General features: G+C 32.3%; 1 protein-coding gene across 1 annotated transcript; it reads right to left on the bottom strand.

Moving 5' to 3' along the window:
• Positions 1-18,677: 18,677 nt before the first annotated feature.
• LOC127872358 (uncharacterized) lies at positions 18,678-23,733 on the bottom strand. The gene is made up of 5 exons (XM_052415690.1): positions 23,641-23,733; positions 23,243-23,389; positions 21,406-21,509; positions 19,895-20,093; positions 18,678-18,686 (listed from the first exon to the last, which is right to left on the bottom strand). Exons 2-5 carry the CDS (start codon positions 23,339-23,341, stop codon positions 18,678-18,680), a joined length of 411 nt encoding a protein of 136 aa, XP_052271650.1. The 5' UTR covers positions 23,342-23,389; positions 23,641-23,733.
• Between the last annotated feature and the right edge of the window lie 2,287 nt (positions 23,734-26,020).

The following is a 26,020-nucleotide window of genomic DNA, read 5'->3' as shown; positions in this document are numbered from 1 at the left end:
ATAAAATGATCTACATATTTTAAAGACTTTTTTCAACTACCTTAAAAATCAATTTTCAGCTTCATATACTTGAGCTTGTTTCTGAAAACTTTTGTAAATCAGTAAGCTGATACCCGTACTACAATACTATTGCTAAAGTTAAAAAATTGGCCTGTGTGCTGTTTACTTGTTTGTTGTTGTTGTTTGTTTTGTTAGCATTTCTCTTTAGACATTTTACATCATAATAGCGTTATTTTTTGTATCGTGTTGTTCATATACAATATGATTGCAGATATATGTATTATGTCTAGAAACCTATATTTTGGTCTTTGTTTCTTTTGCAATATTGCTGTAACCTTTGTAACTAGAATGTCTGTTGGATGCTGTTCAAATCACCGTTTAGACTGTAGATCATTAACTTTAAATTTTTGCCTTTGTTTACAAACGGTACTAACAGCCAACTGGACTGGCGCACAAAACATTACCATTTACTTAACTATCATTTGGTATGAGCATTAAAATATGTACTCTAAATGTAAAAGAGCTAAATAACATAGACAAACGCACTAAAATTTTTAAATGGTTAGATGAAAAAATAAATAATATATGTCTTTTACAGGAAAGTCATCTAACACCTACCTTAGCACAAACCTTAAAAAATGAATGGGACGGAGACCTTTATCTAAGTGGACAACATACAAATAAACAAGGCATCGCTTTTCTGATAAAAAGTAATACAGGAATAATAGTGGATAACTTCAATGAAATAATAATTGGCAGACAAGCAAGCATAGATATAAAAATACACGAAACACAATTAACATTAATAAACGTTTACGGCCCTAACATAGATGAATCCAAATTTTACGAGACATTGCAATCGTATATAATAAGTAACCAAGATAAAAACATTATAGTCGGAGGTGATTTCAATATTGTTCTAAACCCATTATTAGATAAAAGAAATGGAAACCTATATTCTCACTCAAAAAATAGACAAATTTTGAATAACATAATTGAAAACTACAATTTAATCGATCTCTGGCGTATAGTTAATCCGAATGAGAGAAAATTCACTTGGCATTCAAACACAAAACCAACAATATTTTGCAGATTGGACTATTTCTTAATATCTGAGTCACTCTGCAATATTATTAATACATGCAACATAAAACCAGGATTTATGACCGACCATTCTCTAGTTGAACCTTAAACTGCACAATATACAACCTGAAAGGGGCCCAGGATACTTTAAAATTAATAACAGCATCTTATTAGACACACAATACCAAACGCAAATAAAACAGGAAATAACCAATACAGCTCAAAATAACAAAGATGCTAACCCCAACACATTATGGGAAATAATTAAAGGTAATATACGTAACACAACAATACGATACACATCATTTAAACAAAAAGAAACAAAAAAACTTGAAACTGAGACCATGAAAATAATTGAAACACTTGAAAAACAATTGCATGAAACAATTACAAATGATACCAAAGCCATTGAAGATGAAATAACATCAAACAAACAAGTATTAGAAGGAATCTATCATACACAACTCAATGGAATATTACTACGAGCGCGTGCACAGCATGTTGAACACAATGAAAAAAACACAAAATACTTCGCAAACATCGAAAAACGTAGAAGTGAACAAAAAACTGTACACAAATTAGTAGTCAATGGCAAAGATATAACAAACAGAACACAAATACTAGAGGAACAACGTTTATTTTTCGAAACCCTCTATAAACGAAAACATATTGAAACTAACACCCTGTTTAAAAATACACATCATGCTTTAAATCAAGAGGAAAAAATATTGTGTGACGGATTACTTAATGAATATGAATGTGGACTAGCACTTAAAGAAATGCAAAATAACAAAAGTCCAGGATCTGACGGCATCACAATCGAATTTTATAAAATATTCTGGAACGATATTAAAACACATTTAATTAATTCACTTAACTATTCATTTAACAACGAAAACTTAACTACGCTACAAAAACAAGGTATAATATCACTCATTCCAAAACCTGGAAAAAACTTAGAATCCTTATCAAACTGGCGCCCGATTAGTTTACTGAACAATGATTATAAAATTGCAACAAAAAGTATATCCAACAGAATTAAAAAAATATTACCATCAATCATTTCAAGATCTCAATCTGGCTTCATAAAAGGACGTTACATTGGTGAAAATGTACGTCTGATACAAGAATGCATACATTATTTCAACCAACCAAACAATTCAGGCCTTATTTTCTTTGCAGACTTCGAAAAGGCTTTCGATTCACTAGATCATTCGTTTATGTTCTCTTGTTTAGAAAATATGAATTTTGGTGAAAGTCTAATTAAATGGGTAAAATCTATTTTACACCGACATAAACAGCATTATTATTAACAATGGATTTTTTTCAAACAGTTTTAACATCGAACGAGGGGTAAGACAAGGATGCCCACTTTCATCCTCGCTATTTATTATAAGCATCGAGTATCTATCACACTATATCCAATCAAATAAACATATAAAAGGAATATCGCTAGAACCTGACGACGAAATTAAACAGTCCTTATTTGCTGACGATGCAACTTATTTTTTAAATGACAATAGTGACTCATTCAATAACCTTATAGAATCGCTAACCCTTTATGGAACGGCATCAGGTCTAAAACTAAACACAAGTAAATGCACTGTGCTACGAGTAGGTAAATTTAAACAAAGTAATATTCAACTTAAAAAAGAAATGAAATTCCACTGGACATCAGATGAAGCAACAACGTTAGGAATAACCTTTACAAACAATGAAAATGAAACAATTCTAATAAACATATTGCCTAAATTACAAAAATTTAAAAATTGTTTAAAATCATGGCAGCATCGTAAACTTACACTAATTGGAAAAAACACGGTGTTGAAAACGTTTGCACTCCCTAAATTAATTTATACACTAACAGTCCTCCCAAACCCACCAAATGATATTATTAAAGATATACAATCAGCAATATTTAATTTCATATGGGACGGTAAACCTGATAAAATTAAGCGAACCCAGTTAATTCAATCTGTAGAAAATGGAGGTATCCAATTAACGGACATCGACTCATTCTTGAATGCAATCAAATGCAGCTGGGTTAAAAGATATCTAGATAAAACCAATACAAGTAAATGGAAATCATTCTACCAGAAAATCCTAAAAAAATATGGTGACTCCTTACTTTTTGAATGTAACATCAACAATACCATTTTGCATGAAATTGCAAACGAAAACCTATTTCTATCGAGTGTTTTATCAGCATGGACTAATGTTACTCATAATCTAGAAACCCAAATCACCAGTAAAACTATTTTATGGAACAATAAAGACATAACTTCAAACAATAAGACTTTTTTCTATAAACATTGGTTTGAACAAAACATTAAATATGTCGACCAATTGTACGATTACAGAATAAATGACTTTTATTCTTTTGAGAACATATGTTATATATACGGAATACCTTCAAGCAATTTCCTAATGTATTACACATTAATTAAAAGCATACCCATACATATTAAATCTACAATTAATTCAAATAACACACCATGTACCCAAACATCATTCACGGAAAACATACTTGCAAAACAAAACAAAACAAACAAAATATTTTACAAACTACAAATTAAACACCCTGCAGAAAACTCCAAGATTCAAAATAAATGGCAAAACCTGCTTCGAGAACATGAATTTAATTGGAAACAAATATTTATCATGCGATATAAAACAACTATAGATAGCACACTGAGAAATTTTCAATATAAATATGTGCATAGAATCATAGCAACAAATAAATACCTTTTTAAGTGCAACCTATCCAACACAAATTTATGTGATATATGCAGCGAACACATTGAAACAATAGAACACCTGTTCTGGGAGTGCAAACATATTCAAATTCTATGGAACCAGTTAACAACATTTCTAGAGAAACAACAATTAAAATTTAAACTGTCTCTCTTAAATATCAGTTTCGGTGTGAATACTTTTAAAATACCAGAAATTAATAACACTGTGAACCACATTATCATACTCATGAAATATTTTATATTTAGCTTCAAATACAAAAAACAAATACCTACCTTCAACTGTTTTATAAACTATTTAAAACTAAAGATCCAAATTGAAAAAGAAATAGCCCTCAACAACGATACACTTAATATTTTTGAACAAAAATGGAAACGCATAAACTATCATAACCCAGTCCAGTTGTCTTCTACCTAACTCTCCGCAAATCATCTCTATGATTGATTATTACATTTAAAAATAACAGCATACACCACAGGCAACCAAAGAAAAAAAAACAGTATATCCTAGCATATCATGTATAATATGTGTTTGACATTATAACTGTTGTATTATACCACTTTTGCTCTTGCTTATGCACATTTTTACATTGTATGTTTTATATTGAATAAAAAAAATAAAAAAAAAATTAAAAAAATTAAAAAAAAAGACGCATATAATGGCTATTTTAGAGCATGGTTAATGTTCAGTATTTGTGTTTCTTCCCAGATATCATAACTAAAACGAAAATTTGCAAATATGAAACATCTTATTTTAATTTGGTCAATTTATCAAAACGTGAAAAGGACCCTTTAAATACATCAATATATAACAAAAGGTTTATCTTCTTATCCGTTCTGTATCGTTTAATACATAGAATGGATTTAATAATATTCTGAATTTCCTCTATGACAACCATATAATGTGTCATGTACAAGTTCACAAATTACGGTCTAAGGACATAGAGCGTATTGTAAATTAGATTAAGGCCCGACCCCTCCCCCTTCTGAAAATCATATACTTTGGAGTATGTCACATCCAGACACGCATTGTTTCGTAAAACTATAATGCCTTGTTGTTCCCTAACGTGTGTACTTGTTTTAAATAAACGGTATGTACACCAAATTGATTTGATACTACCGTTTCTAAATATGTTTTATACTGTTAAATATTTAATACAGATTCTGTTTCAAAGATTCGATAGAAATCTAGTGCAACATTAGCTAAATTGTCAGACACATCTCATACAAGGAATGTGTAATCTGCATTTTTTTTTCAATTTTATTTCTTTAAACTATCTGGAATTAAGCATGTGAATTGCTTTAATTTAAACCTTACAAAATCAACATATAATAACCGTTAAGGTCACCTCTACGGCAATCCCTCTGACTTTTTCACGAATTTTAACATATATCCATTGATCTGAACAACTGAAATTATTATCTCCATTAACATCATTTCTAAAAATAAGTGTCCACAAATAGAAAAGGTGTACACGTTGTTGTCAAAAACATTAAATGATTCCATGTTGTAGGTTTTAAACATTACTTCTATATTTTTTAAACGAACGGCATGTTATCTTCATCATATAATTATCATTGCACTTCCACGGGTCCTAATCTTCAATTGCAAACATTTAAGTTTTACATTTTCATTCAATGAGCTGTAGTTTCCAAATGTATCCGATTGCCTTAAAAATAATCAAATAGTGCATATGGCAAGGAATAAATGTATTCTTACATCGCTAAAGAGTATAAAGGTATCTACATTAATATTTGTTAAACTCGCATTTCATTAGTATGAAATAATCTTTAAAGCCTATATGACTTATAACAGAAGATGACACATCCATAGGCTTTTTGTCCTTAACAGGCTTTTATAATTGGAATAACGATAATCTAGTTATTCACCTATGACATGATCAAATTTCCCAGACAAAACGTACGTGTCCTCTTATTTAAAAAATTAAATCTCATAGTAGAAGGTTGTTTAATTTAAAAGGCCTGTTCGAAGAATAAAGTGAAACTAATCTTCTTTTTATTTTTAATATCAAAGTAAATATTCCACATACTGATATTTTTTTTCAGCGTTATGTTGACTTGCTGATATTAGAGAAGAACCATGAATACAATAACGATCACGATCAATAACCAATGACTATTTATGACAATCCCGTGACCATACATATATGTCTTTCTCTTTAATATGTATATCATTTCGTTGTTTAACATTTTTTGTTAGACTACGACTGTTGAATGATTCTATGTTAAGGTCAATTTTTTACAGTGTAACTAAATCATCGGTGAATCATATGCGACAAGAATCTATAAATTATTTATCTTGAAATTATCTTGAAAAATGACTTATGAATTAAATAAATATTAAACAATTAAACAAAATATAATTCGATTTGCAATGTATTATTCTGCTAGTTATTAAACAGAATATCAAACAAGTGCAACAAAAAAGCTTGCTAATTTTGTAAAAGCAGTTCCAAGATATCAATGAAGTTCTCTAGATTACTATTTTACAACAAATATAACGATTTTGCTATGTACAGAGAAATACTACATAAATATTCATACAGAAATCATAACGCAACCTTATAAAGTAAACAAAAACTCAGACAGATCACAAAGTATTCATTTACAATAATAACAACGCATTCACTATTTCAAAAACATTAACAGTAGCAAAGCCACATATGCTTCAAAGACAAGATTATCAATAAATTTTGCCAGAGTATAGACAATACTCATATCGTGGCTGAAACAAATAGGAACATAAACAATCAACTTGTGCTTTTTCATCATTGTGTCGTGGATAAATACTTTTCACTGAAGTGGTGATCAGCTGTAAACATTAGCAAAACTGTCAATAGTTTAATATTTTAACAAATAAACGAATAACCAAATACATTGTGCTGAAATACATGATTGTCTTTATGATATGCTTCATTATGTCAATAATATACGTCTTTATAAGTAATTGCATTGGATTAACTTCAATAATGTGTTTAAAATAGCTGTTCATTATGTTTACTTATCGGTTTGTTTTTAATTTTTTCACATACATGTTAACACAATTGTATTTCACAGTTTTCTTGTGTTTTTTGTTACTGACGAAACTGTTTATTTTTTCATGGTTGCCATATTTAGTTGGCTCTGGATGTTTCGTAAACTCAATCACTGACCCGAAGAAAAAGCAGATGGTTTCGATTGCTGAATAAAAGGACGTTATTTTCATTGTTCAAGGCCGTGATGTCATAAACTAGATATTGACTCGCAGCTTCCATGTCTTTCTCTTTGACAGTTGTTTGATTTCAGTCTCAGCAATACTGTTCTGGTCTGTACTCTTTTTCTTTGAATTTTTTATTTCTTTGAATTGCATGTATATGCTCAGGTTGTATTCGAAGTCCTTTTCGTTGCAGTGCATCTAGAACGTGTGCAATTCGGTCAAAAATTGGTTCGTTCTGATATTCCTAAATAGACATTATGTTCACATTGTTTTTTATTCAGTCGTGCTAATTGTCAGAAAAGCGCGTTATGTTATCAATACATTTCCAATATTCCCACGTTCTTGTGCTCCATTGCGCTTAATGCAATCCGCTTTTAGAAATGGTTCGGTCGGTTTAAGTTTCTTTTTCAAGTTCTAGACAAATGGTGTGGTTATTGAGATCCTTAGTATTGTCATCAACTTGTTTGTGGAAAGACTGTTGCAATTGTAATTCCATTTATATTGCCATGATGTTTTAATTTACGTCATCATTTCGTACTTCTACTTCGAAATTACTGGACATTTTGTTTGTAATAATACGTTCTATGTCCTCACTTTTTCTGCTTCATTGGTTTCTTCATACCCAAAAATATAAAGTCTTACTCCATTTAAACAATGCTTTTTCTAACATTGTACATATATAAATTAAATAGCAACGATAATATTTTCAGTATATATTGTTAAATAAAACACAATGTCCGAGTTAAAGCTTACATAATCACGAAGTGCTTATTATGATTTATTGTGATAAGTCTCCGTCCGTCGTCGTCGACCTTTAGTTCTACAGGCCAAATGAATGTTGTTTATATTGACAAAATCAAGGTTAAAATTGATCCATTTTTATAATCTCCATGTTCATAATGGTCAAAATCTCTTTTTTAAAAACACGCATGGCCGTACCGGAAGCCATCATAAGGATTCAATTATTGGTAAGAATGTTTATCAAGACCATGAATAAAACCTCGTTCGAGTATGGGTCATGTGAGGCAAACAAACTTGGCCATTAAGTCACATCTTAGAAAAACTGTTATACCACTATTGAAGATACATTTTGGACTCTATACTGGGGACATATTGTTTTTGCTATGTATGTTTGTTGGTTTGTTGGTTTGTTTGCGTCAAACTTTAACATTGGCCATAACCTTTGCAATATTGAAGATAGCAACTTGATATTTGGCATGCATGTGTATCTCATGGAGCTGCACATTTTGAGTTGTAAAAGTGTGAAAACTTATGTTTTTTGTTTAATATTAAAGCAGCATTCACATAGCATGTATTAGCAATCATTCAGACACTCCAAAAAGTTTATAATAAATGCGTTACTGTTATTTAATGTTCAAGTAAATTATAGTTGGAACTAAAAGACAATTGTCCGCCATTTAAGCTTCAAGCTCACTATCGTTATGTCAAAATGGTCGAGATACGAGTTCAGATATTTCAGTCGAAAATTATGTTTTAGCTTGGTCTCGTATTCCGATGAACGCTTTTCGTTGCTGTAAATTCATATCCGGGTTGAAGCATTTAACAAAACCTTTGGCGACAACTGTTCCTGATTCGTAAATAAGTGCGGGCCAAGCAACAAACTCAACGCGATCCCCTATGCTTTGCCAGCGTTCATAAAGGTTTCCATCAAACACACTGCGGTGCGAAACGTTTGGCTTAATCTCTATACGTGGTTCGTGCAGATTCATCAGCCAGCCGACACGAATACATTCGTCCACGAATGGACGAATACATTTTCCAAATGTGTAAAGGTCGAAATCTATTGTATTCATCTGAAATGACTGAAAACATACCTTTTTCAGTAATACCAATAACGCAACTTATTTTATCTTAATCATTTCAAAGTTTTGAAACAATAGTTGAATAAACAAGACAATGCCAGTGATAAAAAACTTAACATACAATTACACACATTATTAAATGTATCATAAAATAAAGCAGACTTATTTTAGAGACAATGTATCAAAATTATTATTGCATTGCAAAATCAAGTTATACTATATGAATGATGTTGTTTACAAATAAGGCGATACAATAAAGCATACAGGAGATCATTGTATGTTCGAACACATCAAATCTCTAATCCTCGGTATATCAACGTATTGTTTTGGTCTAGATGTATCCTTTTGAGATATATTCACAATACGATGTCTGAATGAAAATGTCCTGTTTCGAATTATAGGCCATTATTTTGCTAACATCTCCAGTATTGACGTATATTATCAATATGTTATTTTTAACGTTGTAACTAATTTGTAGGATGTGCTCGGGTCTTGACTTCAATAGTTCATATCTGTTATTCAAATGAGCTAAGGGTTGCTCATCCATACAATAAATATGGAAGTCAACATTTTTATCAATACATTTGTGGTTCAAACTCACAATTTCAACACAGGCTGGCTTCTAGAGTCATCCCCTCCTACCGCAGGAAAAATGGGAGAAGGCCTTTGTAAACATTTATCATTATTGCAAAGGTTGTATAACTATACAATCGTGAATATGATAAATATGAATATTGTTGTTTTTTTCCAATTTTTAACAACACACGTTTATGTTACTGTCCCCCTTCGGAAGTAAAAAAAGACATATGGCGACATCTTTTAACTGTATTTTTGAGCGTTTTCATGTGATCTTGTCGAAACGTTAACAGTACTAATTCGATGTAGTAACATTGGCCAGACCAACAGCATTCTAATTCCTTATTGTAAAAGCCCAACATTGACAATGAGAAGGGATAGGAAATCGAGGTAATGTGCGCATGACGTTCATCAAAACGATGTGGTAGTTATAGTCAAATACTCGATGAACAACCATTAACAAATACCATTAACTGTCACAGAACCAACATACGCACACACTCCATACCACAGGTTCACAGATTGTTTGTGAAAGGGCTGTGCAAAGGCGCTCAAGCGTAAGACTATACATTTCAAAATGTTAATATATAAAAAAATGTTTACATAATACAATTGTTTTGTTGAGATTGGTATGATATCATACGATATAATAATCAAATGAATAAAGGACGGAGTACATTTAATATTAGTATTTACGTAAATAGCGCCTACATGTAAATTCTTTTCAGTGGCAAATCAAGCTTTTAGAGTTCGTTTTTATGGAAAACAATCCCTTGAAAGAATGCTATTTTCTTGAGAACAGATGGTATCTCTTTTGGAATATTTAGATAAATATTCACCATAAAAAGCTCTACATTGCACAGTATATTATAATTATAAAATAATGATATATTTTTTAATCAGTATACTGCTTTTAGCATATATTTTACATTAAAAATCAATAAACTTTGTAACATACGCAAATTTAGTTTAAAATAAAGATATCCGATATCTAGAAGTTCATAATGTTCACACAATATGTACTTTACAAGTCCAGCAAGTATCATAACTACACAACTTAAATATGTCTACTGACACTTTTCATTAAAATAGTTTAATAAAATATCACACACGACGCTACTTGAATCTAATACCAATGAAATAAAAAAAACGTATTCAGCTCGGGAATTCATTGTTCAACGACAAGTTGCTAAATATAAATTCTAATTGTATGAGTTAATTTTAAGTGTTTAAGAAATACATTTGAACATATGAATGATGCGTTGAAATGTATTATACCGACAATTTATCCATAGTCAATTCATCGCTACATTTTTATTGGATGATCCGTTATCGTCACCTATTTTTCATCGCCCGAGCCTCTATGCATGCAGATTAAAACAAAAACATATATGACCTTACCCCTTATTCATAAAAATGAAGTCGTTGATTTGCGCGAATCATTCAGACGTTGCTTTTCATTTGTCAATAGCGAAATTATGTAATCATTTGGCGTAAAGGTAAAACAAAAATGATATCAGATTCATAGATCTGGTATAGAAGTTCACTTTGGCCCGTATAGTGCTAAAATATAGCTTATGTCGTAGATGTGTAATACAAATAAGAATTGAACAGTACTTTTCTTCATTTCATCGATGTATGAACTGTCTGGAAAATTACGCGTTATTTTTGCGACAGTTCACAAACGGATTAAATGTAAAATGATGCTATTCAATTCATAAGTATTGTCATTTTCGCTTATGTGTTGTTGTTTTTTTTTTCATACAAAAAGGCACTTGTATGCAACATTTTATGTTATAAATGTAGTTTTCCTCGCCTGTATGAAGTCTTGTTGTTTTGTGTTAAACACTTTCTCAGTTTTGCGGAAAGTTATCGGTTAACGTACGGACATAAGTTTAGACAAACTGAATGACTGACCATCATTCATAAAACAAAAAAAAACTGTTAGACATTACCTCGGATATTATACCAACTGTCCAATTCATAGTTGTCTCTTGCAATTGCTTGAGTGCAAGTTCAATCTGTTGTGGAGGTTTCTATAAAAATAACAAATCAGTATAGTGTTAACAAAATATTTTCTTAGAGCATCGATCTTTAAACAGTGTTTTAAAAAAAATGTATGGCAAAACACATCTTATCGCAAAAAGCAAACCAGGTTGTATAAATATTTAAAGCCATAACAAGTTTACCATTACATTACCATTTTTATACAAGTACATCACCTGACGCAAACGTACATTAAATGTTAATTTGTTATCATTGCAGAACATTTAACCGTGTGCTGTACAAAAATGAACCGATGGAATTAATGTGAAGATGGATATGACTAAATTTAGTATATACGATATAATTTTACATATAAGTTTAGGCTAAGTTTTGGTTATTGTAATAATAACCAATAGTTTAACGTTCTGATGTGCAGGACCACGAAGACGTTAGGAATTTTATAACAATTCGTCAGAATAATATTAGAACTATTGTAATGTATAGTTTTGTCGGCGAAAAAAAGCACACATGAGTTTCTATTACGTCAACAAAACAAAACAATTAATAATGACGTCGGCTTCAGAAGTGAGCAGTTTGTGAATTATCAATGTGCCGCCAATTCCAAGAAACGGTTAAGAAATATATTCGGGCTGAAACGTGCTCTCTAGCACTCAATTGACAAACATATAACCTTTACATAAAAAAAACGCATTACATTATTAAAACACATTTAAGTGTGATAATAAACAAATGGTTGAATACATTAAACTATCGTGCAAGATAATGCACAATTAGTGCTAAATTTACAAAACGTCATTTTAAGAGTTTAAATAGTACACTTATACTAACCAATAAGTTTATTAGTTTATTTGTATGTATAATTTATTGCCGTGGCATGTGTGCTAAAGAACACGTTAAGCACGTATATATTTATTGACCGTTTCTTGGATTATCCGGAACTGCATTTACACACGTTTAAAAATTAGTATACATTGATTTTTGAAGCCGATAACGATCGACCCTCGAAACAGTGCATAGTGTTAATTGACGAATCGATATGTATACAGATTTTAAAGATTATTCAAGGATTGCAGTGACATAAAACAGCCGTTTTCTAAATGCAGTGGACATTCAATACATGCATTGCATTGACCTTCTATTCAGCCCACACAGGTTTGAGAACTTCAGCCTTTTTTACTCGGTTCTTTTAACTACGCATTTTTTGTTATGGCTTATACCTCTATACGTAAGACATGTACGGAAATAGTATCCAGTAAAAAAGATTAAGCAGTCTTACATTATTCGATTTTCTTTGCAGCACTTGCTTCAGATTTGTCAACTGACTCTGACATTCTTGTCTACAGTATTTGATGATCCCCTGAAACAATTATTAATATGTTTGGCTCGTTTTTTACTGGCTAACTGGTGTAACCGGTTATTGTCCGGAATCAAAGTATAATAGTAATTCCTTGTAAACAGAACTCGTAAGCTAAAACATTATTTCGTCATATTGTTATATTGTCATTTAATCTTTTCATGTTAATTTCAGCTCAAAAACTGTCGATAACGTATATTAAGCAAACGTCAAATACCGTTCAAAACGTTTTATCGGCGGCCCTCCAACTACCTATTTTGCAAAGCACACTCAGTTTAAGCACTTTGTTTTAATAAAACTTATCTCTATTGTATATTTTTGTATCACCTAAAATAGACTCAATTTACCAACTTAGAGACAAGTCATAATGAAATGTTAACTATTAAAGCATTAATCTGACAAACATGTTCAGGCAGCGTTTTTACAGTGACTCCGTTTCGGAAAGTGCATTTGCATCATTTCAAAACGGTAAACGCAAAAGGGGTCATATCAATGCTATATTAAGAGTACAATTTTTAAATCACAAACATGTTTAGTAAATAACAAATCTTCATTTAAAAGCCCATATTTGCATTGTCGTCTTCAACACCAAGAGATGTGTCATAAATACATAGGCCGTAAAAGTCTCATAGACATTAACATATATATTGTACAATAATAGCAATATAAATTTGTTATGCCTATCTCTATGATAAATGAATTATTGTAATAAACACAATTGACTTCATAAACTGTATAATGATTAAGTTTCTTAACAGTTGTTTTCATTACAGTAAAATGTTTTAACTCTTCGAAAATGATGTCATTAACTGAAAACAAGACAATCTTATGAACTTAACTATAGCCACAAGAGAATAATTACATTGACATATTGAAATTCGGGACACACCTTATGTGTAATACACTTACAAGTCTGTAATTCTAATCATACAATTTCAACCGAGACAAACCAATTGCAGAAGAAACTGAGCAGAAAGCTCATTTTACTATGTACAAACTTAGTATCTGCATTAGCAGAGGCAGGTTTTTGCAACAATACAATTCTAAATCATACATATATACATGCTTTAAACATATGTATAAGACATTAACAGGAAGAAATTAACTATTTATTACATTCAACCTTTGATACAGGCAAATTATTTATAATAGTGTACAGGGTAGGTATCCCACGCGACAATTTTGCTAAAAGGGGGTTCTGGAAAATGGCGCCGCCCGTCGCTTCAGGTGAGTTTTCTTGGTATTTTATTGTATAATACTTAATGAAATACAGAATGCTATGTATAAGAGCCGTGCCATATGAAAAACACATGATCGGCGACACCTTATGTTGCTGATAAATGCCCATCTTGCTCAGAAAATGAAACCGCGTGTCTGAGTAACAGAAAATATTGCCGATAAACAGGGGTAACGGAGCATTATTTTTTCAAAATACATGTATTTCTGGTTGTTCAAGACAGTCTCATGGCTGTCGCACAATAACACATCGACAAATATGACTAGCCAAAACATTCTCCAGAAGAAATTCATGACGAATGAAGTGTTTTATCGCTCCGATCCGAAAATGATAAGTAATGGGTCACGCGGATAAAATTGCTTAGATGGGGTCACATTTTGACCAACATGTATTAGCGATGTCATGACGCGTTAAAAATAACTTATGGATACCTCTTTGGTCGCACTGACTTGATTATCATTCCTTTTCTCTCCTAAGACTGTCCAGACTGTGCTGGAAGAGGCAAATAGCTCCCCGGTCACATAGCCTTCATTCATAAAGCATGCTTATCGTGGTTCTATCTGGTAAACTGTACTTGTCAAACTAGTAAAGATAATGCCGTCATAAGACAGCAACGTTTAAAACAAAATAGTAAACCACGTAATAACATTGTATTGTGGTTTATCCCTTAACATGACGGATAAGGCGTGACACCGTTTGCTATATAGAATCAACTAAAACATATTCTATATAGCACTTTCGAAAAAACTTTTGGTCTTGAAACAAAGAAACTCTTCCAAGATAGCGTTTCAGTAAACATCAACTAGAAAACCCATTTGCAATATACATTTTACCATAGAACAAAGCAAAACTTTTCGAAATAGCAATTCAATTGACATCTGACCATTAACCATTTTTCAAGCAAAACTATCGAGGTCGTATTTTCTATCTAACTTTGGTCACTTCGTCGCTGTTCAGCTAAAAGCCCGTATCTCATTCATTGAAATGAAGGAGATACGACGTCTTGCTGAACAACGACAATATACAAAACAAGAACATTGGCGATACACTATTAGACAAGAAATCTCTTTAAATTATCACATTTGTATAACTAAATTGAGCAGGCGCCACAAAATAGCAACACGATACCTTAACTGAAAAGCAACTCAAATCGAGGTTACAGAACAGTGTGTAAACACAAACACGAGTTGAAAGTGTAAAAGAAAGAAATTCACTTGATTGTCGAAAATGGATGACGTAATCTTTGCGAACACTTGTGAAATACATATGACAAAATTTATATAGTTGGACAAAATGATCACACATGTATCTGAATATACGTTATACTGTATTTGTTTCTCTGCTTTGGATCTAGGTGTCGATATGTTCAAGGAGGATGATTTAATGTATATCATGTCTTTTCCCCTTCGAATTGGAGCTTTAATCTGTGGTTAATGTGATTGTCTTCAGATATGCTGTGCCAGACGTGCGGAAAGGCGTTTACACATCGAAGTAGTTTAAGACGGCATTTGCGCACCCATGCAGGCCTTGGGATATTTCACTGCTGTGGAAAAGCCTTCCAGGTAAATGAATGCAATAAATATCAATTACTCAGACACGCGGTTTCATTTTCTGAGCAAGATGGGCATTTATCAGTAACATAAGGTGTCGCCGATCATGTGTTTTTCATATGGCACGGCTCTTATACATAGCATTCTGTATTTCATTAAGAATTATACAATAAAATACCAAGAAAAATCACCTGAAGCGACGGGCGGCGCCATTTTCCAGAACCCCTTTTTAGCAAAATTGTCACGTGGGATACGTACCTTGGTGTATCAACAGAAAAATTCTTGGCTGTAAATTAATATCAAATTCAACAACTTAAACATACTTAAAATATAATATAGATGCTTATAGTGCTTATTAAATTTTATTTTACTCAATCATTTAATTTGATATGAGGATTGTCCTGAAATTGGTACTTTTTTGCTGCATTCGTCGAAATAATGAAAACATACAGGTCAGATATTTTCATTTGTATTATTTGGTTCCATAACATGATAGATTAATAATGTATGTGAATAGGTCGACTCAATGTTTACATTAAAAGTCGAGTATAGTTCATGTGATAATTGAGTGTATCCAAAGATATCTTGCAGTTTAAAATGGAAATTTTCAAAAGTTGAGTCAAACCATACCGATACAAACCATGATTAATTGTTTCAGATCGTGCAGATTATAAAGACGGACCACAGTTTAAATATGTTATCACGTCAGACCATAATTAACCACTCCTCATGAATAACTTATTGTGATTGTTTTAGTTTTTCATTAACACAATTGAGAAATTAAGACATTGTGTAACCATTTGCTCGGTATCACCCAGCACTTCCAATCCCTAACATAGTATAAAGGCAGTAAGACTGCCCTTACTCCGGTCACTTTGTTACAGATGATCACTCACTTTCTCACGAATAACCAACCACACAATATACGCTTATCCTGTTTCGTATGGGCGCTGACTCTTTAGGAAGAAATGTGGTTTCTAACTCACTTAGGTGTTAATATAATGGGTAAAACAAAATTATACTGTCTTGATTTGCATACATTCATCACTGAACTTAATACATAGAAACATATTTGCATTACTTATATGTAATAGTTTACTAGCCACTAGTGAATCTTGTTCAATAAATTCTATTCATTACAGCAGCTGTGTTTGAATATCTTACAGCACTTATGAAAAAGGCAAAACTTCAGAAAGTACTTGGAAGTGCTGTTCCCAGACACATACATTACAATACAAAATTAATCATTCCTACTTTATCGTGGTCAAAGGTTTATCGCTTCAATTGTTGCCTAACATTCCTGCTTTATCGTGGTCAAAGGTTTATCGCTTCAATTGTTGCCTTACATAAATTTAGATCTGTGCATGTCAACACAGGATGCATAGGATCTTACGTAGTTTAATTATGATATTATAATCAGTTCCCAAATTCATTGATGTCATAAGGCAAACGTCCCACGCAGCAGAGTATATAACAAAAATACAGGAACCTAGAGCTGTAACGTACGAGGAATATACGCCTTAAGAACGGAGATAAATTCGACGTTTTCAGTCCTGCATTCTGCCCTGATGCAGTTCAACAACCTCAAACTTTCCATGTATGTATCATTAATCTAGCTTTATAAAAATAAGAATTATGGCCATTAATTTTAATTGACAGGAACTTGTGAAGGCGAAAGAAATTAACTGGATATACTTCTAGTCAATGCTAGGGGATTGACACCATACAATATCAATTAAACTAAGCGTATTATTTTTAACCAAAATGTAATTATAAATTAAACTCCGCCCTACAACCTCAACCACCTATTGCATTATGAATTTCTCTCCGGTAATAGACATATAACAATTTTTAAATAAAATACGTAATCATATAATAATAAAGATACAATGTCACTCCATATAAAAAACTAGCATACACTACTTTCCCTAAGTATTTAAACGAGACAAACAACATCACAAACGTACCTATGTTTTTTCGCTCGCGACAATCGGAAAAAATTATTAACGTTCTTTGTCATACGGCATGCTATTTTCTTGATACAAGAACTACATGAAGAAGAATTATAGTACGTTGAAATATGAGTTTACATATTGGTCACGTGTGAAAATATACAATGTATTTAAGTACAAAACATTTAGACTATTTTAAACGTTTAGGCGTATGATCGTATCATCTAATCACGTTTGCAATGTGTGTTATAAGTAATTGTTTAATACAAATATATAATATGATGGTCTTATTTTTCAAAATCATATTCTTTATTATTCTTCGACGTGCCCCTCTAATACGGGGCAGTTAAAGGAGGTGGGATTCTCTGGACTCATACCCACGTACATTTTGAGTTTGTTTACCTACATCATCTCGGGTGTGTTTTATGAGGAAAGTTAAGCCATGCTTAATCACGAATAATTGAGACATAACTCAAATCATAAGCGTAAGCTGGATTACAACAAATAGTTTGACCATATATGTATGCATTACCATTAGTGATGAGTGTGTGCATAATTTATATATAATAATCGTGTATTATAAGAATTCAACATGGGTAAAGATGGCATCACCAAATGCCTCATAGACATAACCCAAGGCTGAACGTTTCGTATACACTTAAAATATGTTCCTTTCTTAATCATGCATGTTCGTATCAAGCGGCATTAATTTTAACAAACGTTAAAACAATTGGTATAACCGGACTGTGTTCGATATTTTATGTTTACGCCGTGCATGGTTTTGTGGTCATAATGCAAAAAGATGGCAGGAGATCACAAACAATTCATTAGGTCAGTTGCACGTTTTATAGTTTGAACCTACGTAAACGTTTGCGTTAACAGTCATACTTTGCGCATCATTGAAAGTATGCGAAAGTATACGTTGCAGATCACGTTTCCAGAAATGGTCCATGAATCATCGGAGACGCTGGCTGTCTTACTTCGGTGACAGCGCATGTCATGTTGTTGACCACACAACGAACACCAGGTCCGACAAAGCTATGGTTTTTTACGGTGTTCCTTCTGTGATAATGATGTATGTTCTAAGTTTACTATGTATTCTTATTTAATGTTACGTCCGACCATTTAAGCAGACTAAAAACAGTATAGATGAAATAAAACAAAGAGTTTGTGGTACGATTACTGCAAGGATGCCGTGTACACTCGCATATGATAAGCAATATCCTCGTGTAAGAATGGCCATACTTTATATATAAACACAAAAACACGTTATTTCCCGTTTCCTAAACGTCCTTACACATAACATCATTAACATAGGAAAGGAAACAACGAAATATAAAAATTTGTATGATAAACATGTGAAATTAAAGAACATGGTGTAATTAAAGAGCATGTCAAGTTTTGAATATATTTGCTGAAACGTATCGTTATAACCTACACACGTTTTACTGTAACAGAAAGTTTTTTTAAGATTAGTGGTACAGAAAATACACGTCGAATTTCTTTTGAAATATATTTCTTGTTATATTTTATCGAGAATGTAACCCGCCCCCCCCCCCCAGTTTCGCTGAATGAGACAAATTCCCCACGGGTACTACTTCCACGTACCCCCAAATTTTTTATCGTACCCAAAAAAATTCGTACTCAATTTTTTCGTACCCAATTGTTTTTCGTACCCAATTTTGTTTTCGCACCCTTTTTTTCGTATCCAATTTTTATTTCCTAACCAAATATTTTTTCGTAACCAAATTTTTTTTTGTACCCAATTTTTTTGGCATAATTATTGTACCCAAAATGTGTGTACCCATTTATTTCGTACCCAAAATTTTCGTACCCTCATACACACTTGTGGTGATGTAGATAAACTTAAATTGATGCTTTTATATCCATCCTCTTCAAAAGCATCGTCACACCAGTACTATCAGTACTTTGATTATCAACAAGTCGCGAAATGACGTTATTGTATTGAGCGGCTCTTAAGGGCGCTGCATTTCTTAAGCAAATAGTTAATCGACGAAGAACGAATCCGAATGTGATTCGAATAGAACGCCGTCGAATAAAATTCCGTTGTGACCGTTTTACTTTAAACAATTGCAGCTTGCACGTTACGTTGTAATTATAAGAATTATATATTTATTTTTCGCATTTCATCTGTGTTTGAACTGTTTGAAAATATACGCCTCATTTATACATTAGCGCCCTCGGCATCAATGCAAATAAGGTATTACTTTCCCTACAATGCAAAACTGATGAAACGAAGAAAACAAAAGAAAGTCAATGTTTACATTAATCGAACCCCTGATCATGCACATGTCTAAGGTAAGTAAGGGTGCAATACTTACATCAAGAATTTTGAGTAGTTTTTGTGGAACTATTTTGTCATCTGTAGTGTTATACAACTGTTTTCCTTCTTTCAAAGCATCAGGCCAAAGATTCGTAAAAATTTTCTTGTACAGCTCAACTATCGACTCAGAATCTAGTTGAAAACGGATCGATTGAATTTTCTCACCCGGTTCACTGTGTTCTTTTTCGGGCGAACCACTGCAATAATACAATCTAGCTTTTCCTGGCAAACCACTGCTAAAATACACTTCAATTAAATACAATCAGTCTGTGTAAAGTTAACATTTGTGTATGAACGATAAGGATTACCCAAAATTGCACAAACTAAATGTAACACAATATAAACACCCTTACAAATAATGTAAAACACGATATAGATTATCTTGAAATGTAGAATTGTTTACAAACTCTTATAACATATATAAGAACTTTATAATAGTTTTGTTTAATGCTCGTTGAATTATCATCTTATACCCAATCGTTCACATAATTTTAATTTTTACAACAAATGGCCATCGTGAGTCACGCAACTGTAGAGTTTCGCTTTTTAACTTAAGGTAGCGCACCCATAATGATTTCCCGCGATTTCGTCAAAGATTGAAGACCCTGTGTAAAGTTACCGTGGCCGAGTTGTTAAGGCGACTTGAAATCTTTTGGGATTTTCCCGTTCGAATCCTGCCGACTACGCATACTTTTTGCGACGCATTTTTTCTTTTCTAACGTAATTTGACTTAATATAGCATACAGGCTATGTTTATTGTTTAATATGTTGCAATTTCTATGCACATTCTTCAATTTTTTAAATTCAAACAACATTATGGCTAAATCTGGTGATTTACTGCTGAAAATACGAATCATGCATGTTGCATTTTTATTTTTATTTCAAAATGTAAACGGTAAATCTGTATATTTTTTGGTATTTTTGCTGTATATAGTGTATCTATAAAAACTAAGTTCAAAATATTACTTCAATGATACTATTTTGAATTTTATGATACTTTGTTTTTTACAAACCCAATTTCTACTTGGCTGAAACCACTTCCATTTCATGGCGCTCTTCCATACATAACAAGTTATAAAAAGTAAATGTCTGTAAAAGAATACTTATTTCATCTTGTTTAAACTTTAAACATCTTTACTGCATATGTACACACCAACTGCATGCCCATAATGGAAATCTATAGGAATTATGGAACTTTCATAAACCACAGGGGTGCAAATAAACTGGACAAAAGTCGAGCGTGGGGGTAGTATTGAAAAAATCAGTATTTTTTTAAAGCACGGAAAGCCTACCTAAAAATGTGCATGTAGTTCAGTGAAATAATGCTGATTCAGACAATAATACATTTCATTATATTTGGATAGGTGCCCAATATGGGTGCGCTACCTTAAGTGTTGTTTGAATTGATTGAAACTTTTATCACGGTTACAAATGTTTTTTTAGAGTTTTGTTTGCTCGTTGTACATAAACATAGCATTAGATTGACGCGATAAATATAATTTAACAAACCTTTGCTGAACAGTTGATAATTTATTTTGAAGTGTTTCGTAATCCTTCTTTAATCGTTCATACTTTTCCGTTAACTTCGCCATGTTCTCCTCCATGAGTTTTCTCTGCGATGCATGTGTCAGAAAAGAAACAATATTTGTAAATGCTTTGTTAAACATGATTAAAGGAAAGTAAATATACCTTAGAATCGCAATCGAACGTCTGACATAGACTCTGAAGCTTACTTTGGTATTGAAAACTTCGGTGCGTTTGACTTTTGGTTTGAAAGATCATAAACTAAAAAGTGCTACTTCATATTGATCCTGTCATTGTATATTTCTCCTTATCCTCCCTCTACGTATCACCATTGCAATTGTGAACAATAACAACAGCATCATAATCAAAGTCATTATAACCATGATAAACAACATATTAAGCATTGTCAGTTCTGTCTTATCGCCATAATCACAGCCAGTGTGACATTTACACGGTAAAAAAGCTTGATGAATGCAGATTGTAATTTTTATAATCTGATGATTCCTCATTGTATGTTAATTGATTGTTATCACCAAATGCATGCATTATTTAAATTTTATCATAAAACATACAAAATCGTTCAACCATTCTCGTGAACAGATGTACAACATGAATTTCACATTATTATGAAATGGCCCACGTCCTTGAGTATGATAAAAGCATTTTTAAGACCAATTAATTTTATATTATATAATTACTCTAAAAGAGGTTTTCATTGTTGTCACTTCCTACTATCATAACGTAACGTTGATTAGGAAAATTGTTCGAACCATAGGCACCCGGTAAATACTTATTGCGTTAGTCATAGAGCTATGAAAACTGTCGAATATTTGATTAGGTGATCACAATTATTTATCTATGCATTTATGCGCTGACTTGGTCACGGTAACGTTCGATCGAATTTACAATGAGACGAAGAAGTAAAGATAAGATGAATAGAATTTCTGCTCGACTTGCTTCGTGCCATTTTTTTTTAAGTTTTAAACGTTTAAAATCACATATTATAAATTGTGTATAATGCGTCCAACGCAGAAATGCCAGCCGATAGTATAGGCCAAATTATTTATTTATTGTTTACGATTGACTTCGACAGCCATCATGATAGTTCTGTGATTTATCAGCATGTTAATTGTTTTTCGTGAAATGCGGTTAAATGTCGTCTTAAAACGCTTCACTCTTTTATATTCATTTTCAAACATTATATTTCAATCAAGCAGCCGTATAGCTTGATAGCAACATCCATACAATTTGCAAGCATGTAAGATTTGAATTTAAGTCTGATTTGTGTACATGTAGCGATGCAGAATTTGTTCTTAAATTTGCCTGGGTAGGGAAGAAATATGTGTTATCTTGTTATTATGATAATTTAATTCTATTACCATTCAATTGTTTTGAAGGTAAATATATTGAATGACATTAAACAAACAAAAGTCTGCACGCAATAATCCATAATATACATGCGACGTTTATGTACCAAAAAAGGATAAAATTTTGTTTGTTATATAATAATAACGTATGATATTAGTTTCGAGGATAACATTTAAATTATGCAATAATAAGTTTATTGCATTCACCAAACGATCTTTAAGGATAATGTTTTCTTTTAATACATAATGAAGCTGGTTATCTTGATCATACTTTCTATTCAACAATTTCTTAAAAGCGCGTTGTCCTTAACAATTCGCCAAATGATTTAAAGTAAAACATAATTATGTTATGGCAGTGTACTCTAAATTGTGAACCGTCCCATGTATACATAGAAAACATAATAATTACGTGTATTAATATGCTACTGAATTTAAATAAAAAAGGCTATGCATACCTTGCTCTCGGCGGCCTTTTTAAATCGCAAATTGTCATCGCGCGATGCTTGAAGTTTTTGTGTATGTTCATCCGAACTCCTCTGCGCTTGTTCAATCATTTCTCGTCGTTCTTTTTCCAATGAACGTATCTGGTTCTCCTTGAATGCCTGTATCAATTAACATGTCAATTTCACTTTACCCAGCTAAGTATCTATTAGGGTTCATCATATACAGTTCTTTGGTGAAACATGTGATATAGACAATATTGCAGGATGCTATTAGCATTAACATCAATTAACATTAATAACAATTTGAACAGTAATATAGTCAGCCGTAATACTCTCATCAAACGATTTTCATATAGTATTTATATATATACATAGAAAAAGGAGGAAAATATTATTAATATATGATGAACCTGTATGAGCTTGAACTCTTCTGTTGCAAACCTCACTGCCCTGTCCACTTCATTGAAAGCTGCGTTCAAAGGGTAAGTTGATTCTGTTTCATTTTCGCTGCAAGTATGTACAAACAAAGCAATAGTGGGTTATTGATAACAATAAAATGTCGTCTATGATACAGAGTTATACAACATGCATGCAGTAGTTTTTAGTTTAACGACATTATAAACGCGATTCTCGATAACAAGACACATAACTAAATAAACCTGCAGACCACGAATTTCTCTTTGATATAGTTACTGAAAAATTAACATCATCGACGGGGTATTTGTCCGGTTTATACATGGTTAGAAAAGAAGAAACAATGTCTAAATTCATAAGAAGATGATAATAGAGTTCACCTTAGTGACAGTTCATTTTTAGGATTTAAACATAGGTGTTTCTCTGTCGTCTCCTCTTGTTTAGATAAACCTTTACTCTGAAAAAAAAACACCTTTTATTATATCAATATAATAAAAGAATTTATATTTATTATGATAAAGTTCAATAGATAAACAATATGCAGTCGAATTTTCATAAATATTGTGTTACGTAATAAACATTTTCGGTATTATTGAATTAATATAATATTCAAAATTTGTATCAACGCAATAAACTGAATTTCATAAAATCTTCGATAGGCAGTCACGCCTAGATAAACATTTCATGGCCTCGGGGTATCAAACGTCAATAAGACCGGACTCGAGTCCTTAATTATCTTGTTTGTCAAAATATCGGTAAATTCCCGCATGTCTTCGTTATGTTTCCGTTGCACATGTCATAGTTACGTTGCAGTTGTTAGATATGATTTTGCACACGGCACATCAGATTAAATGCATTTTGTATTTAGTAAATAGTCAGTCTCACACGCGCAGCAGAACATAGAAGGCGCATAATTGCTTATTGTCGCGGGCGGGGCCCGTACAGGGGTCTTCGCTTTTATCTTCTATCTTAAATTTGACAAAAATTTGAAAATGTTGTGTTGTGTTAATAAGCAGAAATAAATAATAAAAAAATAGGGGGGGGGGGGAGGTAGGATAGCGTGACTATGTGTGTGTGCATTAAAGTGCGTTATGTTCAGTTTGGGATACCATGTAAACAACTATTAATATTCACTCGAAAGTGTTATTGATTAATAAATATATTTAGTACGATAACATAGCAATATCTTTCATTGCACTCACACGATAAAACAGTAAACTGTATAGGGTGACAAACATAATAAAGCATGACATGTATATAAATCTGATTATACAGAGAACCTGTTAATCACACCAAGTTGGTCTTCTTCATTTTCGAACAATATTATTCTACAAAAAAGAAAATATAAGTTTGAATAGACTGACATTCAATTTATAAACACAGTCGTGTCCATCACTGCGTATATTTATATATGTAATACATAATTATGTGTACATTGTACCTAAATAGTATTTTTTGTCATTGATTGACACACGTCAGCATTTATCCAAACGATTAATTTTATGTCCGTCGTTAATTTGATTGTTATTTGTCATTTTCTCCGAGACTCGTTATTTCTTTTCCCCATCGTATTACATCATGGAATATTGTCGTGTGCAATATGTGTGGATAACAACGTAAAACAGTATATAACCGACTACATTCACGAATCAAAGTTACATATAATATCGTTCGGCAACGACTCTAGAAAGTAAAGGTTCCCGACATTTACACATGCGCATCGGTTTGTTTTAGGTAAACAATATCGTTACAATTGTTGAATTCATAGGAATTTGCAAACGTAGTTGTTTTCAAATCGTTCCATGTAAAGACAATATTTGGTGTAAATGGATTGTTTAGGGGAAAATTCTATGACTCAGAAGAAAATAACGTGTAGAGAAAATTGCCGATATTCAGAGGGTCTCAAAGACATAAACAAAATAAATGCGCCTTCATTTTAAGATTGCGCATTATAAACATCTTATAGCCCTATTCGTGTGTGATGATCGATTATAAAATAAAATGTCTCTGAGAAACAACAGTGTGCATATGTTAATATCAAATTTAATGCTTATGTGTCGTGTACCTCCTAAGCGATTATAGTATTGAGTGAAATGGATTATAAGTAATAATCACCAGCAGAAAGTGTTGGTAAGCTGCGTAGTCCTGTCATGGCACTCAGTATGCATACCAAACATCTTGTTCATAGTGTATGCATTTATCCAGTTATTCCCGACAGACAGACAGACAGACAGACAGACAGACAGACAGACAGACAGACAGACAGACAGACAGACAGACAGACAGACAGACAGACAGACAGACAGACAGACAGACAGACAGACAGACAGACAGACAGACAGACAGACAGACAGACAGACAGACAGACAGACAGAC

This window comes from Dreissena polymorpha, chromosome 3 (genome assembly GCF_020536995.1).
Source record: "Dreissena polymorpha isolate Duluth1 chromosome 3, UMN_Dpol_1.0, whole genome shotgun sequence".
NCBI lineage: Eukaryota > Metazoa > Mollusca > Bivalvia > Myida > Dreissenidae > Dreissena > Dreissena polymorpha.
This window is presented reverse-complemented; position numbering and strand designations above follow the sequence as displayed.